The sequence below is a fragment of the Austrofundulus limnaeus genome, unplaced genomic scaffold (assembly GCF_001266775.1).
Source record: "Austrofundulus limnaeus strain Quisiro unplaced genomic scaffold, Austrofundulus_limnaeus-1.0 Scaffold280, whole genome shotgun sequence".
NCBI classification, from domain to species: Eukaryota; Metazoa; Chordata; class Actinopteri; order Cyprinodontiformes; family Rivulidae; genus Austrofundulus; species Austrofundulus limnaeus.
Window position 1 is genome coordinate 538,693 of NW_013952682.1, and position 4,943 is coordinate 543,635.

At 35.1% G+C, this 4,943-nt stretch overlaps 1 protein-coding gene across 5 annotated transcripts in view; it reads right to left on the reverse strand.

The window, feature by feature from the left end:
• ate1 (arginyltransferase 1) overlaps window positions 1–4,943 on the reverse strand; it is an 86,324-nt gene that overhangs the window by 30,914 nt on the left and 50,467 nt on the right. Inside the window, exon 11 of one of the 5 annotated variants that reach the window (XM_014021156.1) lies at window positions 4,358–4,725. The exons of 2 other annotated variants lie outside the window; for them this stretch is intronic. In XM_014021156.1, the coding sequence (XP_013876610.1) occupies window positions 4,411–4,725 (315 nt within the window). In that variant the 3' untranslated portion in view covers window positions 4,358–4,410. Of the gene's footprint in view, window positions 1–4,357; window positions 4,726–4,943 lie in introns of those variants that run through there. 2 more of the 5 variants (XM_014021159.1, XM_014021155.1) reach the window with 2 other exon arrangements.

Here is a 4,943-nt window from a genome sequence, read left to right on the forward strand (position 1 = left end):
ATACATTTCTAAGGTAAAAGAAACAATTTTAGCCAAAAAAAAGCAAGAAAAATATTACCTAAAATCTGAGTGTGTCAGAAAGTTAGCTAAAAGCTAAAAGTAGCAAATTCTAACTAAAAGCAACACAAAAGCTAGCTAAAGGCTAAAAGTAGCAGAACACCAACTAAAAGTTATAAATAACAAATAGTAAATGCAGCAAAAGGCAAGCTAAAAGTTCAAAATTCTAGCTAAAAGTAACTCGACAGTGAGCTAAAATTTAAAATTGACACCAAGGCTAGCTAAAATTAGCCACCTTGTAGCTAGAAAATAACAGCATAGTTAGAAAATAGAGCGTTTGTTGAAGCATATTTTAAAAACAATTTGTTTGAAGAGATCTCCATGTATTTCTACTAAAACTTTTTGAAAAGTCTAAAATGTATAAAACACAAAAGTCATCGCAACAACTTCCTGAACATTTTGGATCCAGCACGAATGGCTAAAACAGGAAGTAGCTAACAATTCTGTGAATTCTTAAACAGCATTCTCACAAAAATTATTTACCGTAAATAATCAGTGCATAAGTTTAAATGCAATAAGACTGAATACACGCAGGTTCATGCAGACAGCTGAGAGAAAAGCCTGGAGGCCTACATGACAAACACAACAACAGACTGAAACAACCAACAAACTCCTCCTGCACACGGAGGCAGACACCTGAATGGATCCATTTCAAGTTGTCTTTCTTTAAAAGCTTCGACCGTGTGGAACAACGCTGCAGCGACAGAAACCAGAGCGGCTCTGTGACCACGTTTATTTGTAGGCGGCTGAAAAAGAGAACAGAGGGGCTGCAAAGTAAGGGTGTAAGAAAATATTGATACATTGAAATATCGCGATATTTCATTTCCCAATACTGTATCGATGTTCTAAGGCCCTGTATCGATTTTTTATTAAGGTTTAAAATGTCAACTTTCCTGCCAGCCGTTCATTWTTATGTTGTAGTTCAGCCTCTGTTATTTAATAGAATTTTTGGACAAAAAAGTATCGCGATATATCGCGATATATCGGGATATATCGTATCGTGACCCCTCTGTTATGATATGTATCGTATCGCCAAATTCTTGCCAATACACAGCCCTACTGCAAAGACCTCTTTAAAAGTCACTAAAGTACCACCAGAAAACAAATAATCCCTTTCTTTTTACCTCCTTTTCTCATTTGGCTCACATTTTGTCACTTCTTTTTTTTCCTCCTCACCACCAACTCCTCTTTTCTTCTTCTTCTCTTCTGTGGAAAATTTACTGGTTTCCTGGGCTCAGACAAAGACATTCTGACTAAACAATAACAAAGAGTTCATGCAACTCTGTCAGTAATTCAGCACAAGGTTATAAGTCAGAAAGTGTACGTACACAACGTGTGCCTCACTTCACAACGTCCGGACCGACTGATGAAGAGGAGTGCTCCTTTTATTTACGTCTACTTTTGAAGTTTTTAAAAGAATTGAGACAAAAAAAAACAGTTCAACATGTAAACATCTCTGCACAGAATCAGAAAATATGGAATAAATCAGTTTTAATCTGGCCTAAGTAACAAAAAAAAACTTATAAAACTAAATTAGACAGGCTTTAATGTACAGTGAATRTGTGTATTTGGGGATATGCCAACTTATGAAAAATAAAGACATCTACATTGAAGATGCAAAAAAATAAAATAAACTGGAAACTTTTTAGGTCTTTTTATTCTATAATGTGAACAAATTGTTCAAAGATAAACTTTATTAGTAATTTAGACATAATTTCTTTTTTATAATTAGTCTAAAGTGTTATAATGTGACAGGGCCTTTAGGCTCAGTAAACTGATTTGGAATGATAAATAAAACATCAAGAAGTTCAAGCTGATTTTTTTTATGTCCACACTATTTAAATAAAGGTACTTTTTTTCTTAATACTACTGAAAATCATATCAGCCTTTGTTTTAAATATGAATAAAAATTATATAAATAAAAAATGGGGTCAAAAATTGGTGTAAAATCGGTCTGAGAGCTGAAAAAAGCCAAAGATTTTAAACAATATTTCTAAAATGTTCAYTTCTGTTCTCTCAATCTTTTTATTTATATCTGCGTATTAAAGAAATAAACTATAAATAAAGCATTATTACACTTAGTTACTAATAAAATAAGCAGTTTTGTTTGATTTCGTACAGGCCTGTGTCTATTTACAGTTTATAGAAGTACATATTTACTACAATCTTGACAAAATGAATGAAATATGATTTTTAAAATGTTATTAATAATCAAAGCAGAGACAATAAGTCTTTCATCACACAAAGCCTCAGTTTGTTTAGTAACGACAYCACAGCCACAGGAAACTGTTTGCTTCAACACAACAAAGACTTCATGACAAAAAGATGAGGGGCGAAAGGCCCGGGACCTCTGGACCCGTTTAGACTCCAGCAGCTTCACCTTCTGCTCGTCACAGATCAGCATCAGAGGACCGGACCGGGCCGGGCCGGGCCGAAACAGGACCGGGGCCACAATGTCACCTCCAGTCCTGGAGCCACCAGCCAAACCAGCAAGACTCTGCGGGACGTTCAGTCCAGTTTGAAGAACAAAGGAGGGGCTCTGAAAACAGCCAAACAAGCCCCGCCCCCCAACAGTTCCTGGCTGTACTTCAAGTCTTCTGCAGACCCGTTAAGGCTCCAGAACCAGGTCCTCTCTCAGYGCTGACAGGTTTTCAGCTCACAGAATACTGACCGAGCAGAAGAAATCTGCTAAAACACGTCTTAGAGTTGGAATAAAAAYGAAGGTTTGAACAACGAGTGAATTAATATTAAATATGTTTTCAACCAGAGGAGAAAGGACAGAAATAAACATATAAATGTAAAACTTAACTGTACAAACAGTACTTAGAAACAGTTTTAAAACTTGTATTAAACCTGTAAATACTAAACTAACAGAAAAATGTCCAACTTTTAATGTAATTTCTTACTAATAAAACTGTGTAAAAATCATGCCATTACATAAGAGTGCATCTTCCAGACAGTTTGTGTGCAATTGTTAGCAAAATATCTCATGAACTACTGGACATTTTAATTAAACGAGTCAATTTAATAAATCAAACTTGATGGCTGCAACATCCACCTGACTTTAAATAAACAATAATAAAAAATAAAAACACAATAATGGCTAAAACTGTGACAATTTCACACACATTAAGCTAAATATTTTAGTATACTAGTACAAGTAGAAAATGTGATTTTATTTATAAAAAGAGTAAAAAGGTAAAAGGTTTCTTGAAATCRGCAAGGATCAAAAGGATAGCTAAAAGTAGGAAATTCGCACAAAAAATTACACAAAACTTAACTAGAGGCCAAATGTAACAGAATGCTAGCTAAAAGCTATAAATAGCWAAATATAAATGTAGCAAAAGGCTGCCTAAAAGTTTCAAATTYCAGATAAARGTAGCACAAAGGCTAGCTAAAAGTAGTAAAATCCCAGCTAGTTGAAATGTAAAAAAAAACACTTGCTGAAACCTCAAAGTAAAAAGAGAAAGAGAGTAAAAATCATTGAATTTTTGTTTAAAAAATTGATGCATTTTTAAACTTTTCTCTTCATACTGTTAAATTGTGAAATTTCATTTCATAAAAAAGGCTAAAATTCTGACATTTTTACACACATTATACTGTAGTTTGGTGTTTTACACTCAGACTGAACAAGAAGGATAAAATGTTCCCATTAGTTATTTAGTTTTACCTTCATCTATTAGCAAAATATCCCATGAACCACTGCAGAGATTTTCTCGAAACGTTCAGGAAATCACCAATAAAAACTAAATATATTAGAAAATCTTGTGATGATGGTATCAGCTGTGATATTCATCTTTTTTTTCTTTCCTCTCTTTCTAATCTGGACTTCCAAACTGTGACCTTCAGTATTTTTGACATCATTAGTGTCTGGTGTGAGCTGTGAGACTCTGTCCTACAGGCTAAAGTTAGCATTAGCATGAAAAATACAACTTCAAAACTCTTCAACAATCACTGCACTCCATTCAGTCCTTAGTGATATTAATGCTACACACAGTGATAATGTGATGACGATATATTCCTGATATATTGTGCAGCCCTGATTATATTAAATACTTTAATAAATKATTAGATTTTGGAGACAATACAATTCAGGATGGCTCCTTCAGCCAACTGATGTTAGAAAACACAAAAAAAGTTATAATTCAGTAAATTTTAGCACATATTCTGCTAAAATATGTGACAATATTAAKTGAAATTATATAACATTAATTTCAAGATTTGATCAAAGTGTGACTGAGTGTAAATWGCTCTAAATTTAGTGTTAAAAACAAGTAAAAATAAAGAGAGACATTAAGATAAAAACAGAAAGGAGGGGGTGGTTTGTGGGACTTGGGTGGCGTCCAACGAGGTTCAAGTGCTTCTGTTTTGGTTCTTCAAGAAGAAAACGCGAGCGTGAGATCCAGAAACCAGTAAAAGTCCAACACAATGAGAACCCAGCCTCAGCCTGCTGAACAATCCCACCGCTCGCCCGCACGTTAATGAACTGCAGATATGCAAATGAGCCAGACGAGCAAAACGCCGAGCATGTGCTGCGAGCAGGGTCCGCGGCTTTTCTGAGGGGCTCGCTAAGTCCAGAGGTGGGAAACGGGCAACCTTCTCACCCTGATTCTGTTTTCCTCCCTCCAGGGTGAAACGGGAAGAAGTGGGGAGGTTGTGAACAAGACGCTGCGACGACAAACACAAGATATGAGGGGTGTGTGTGTCTGTGTGTGTGTGTGTGTGTGTGTTTGCGATACTATAAGCAAGGCGATATATTGCAATTTTTTTTGTCCAAAAATTCTATTAAATAAAAACCTCTTACAAGGGAAAAAAAATGAAAAACCAAAATTCATTGTCTCAGAAAATTCTAATATTACAGACTTTTGATACATTTAGCTGTGTTC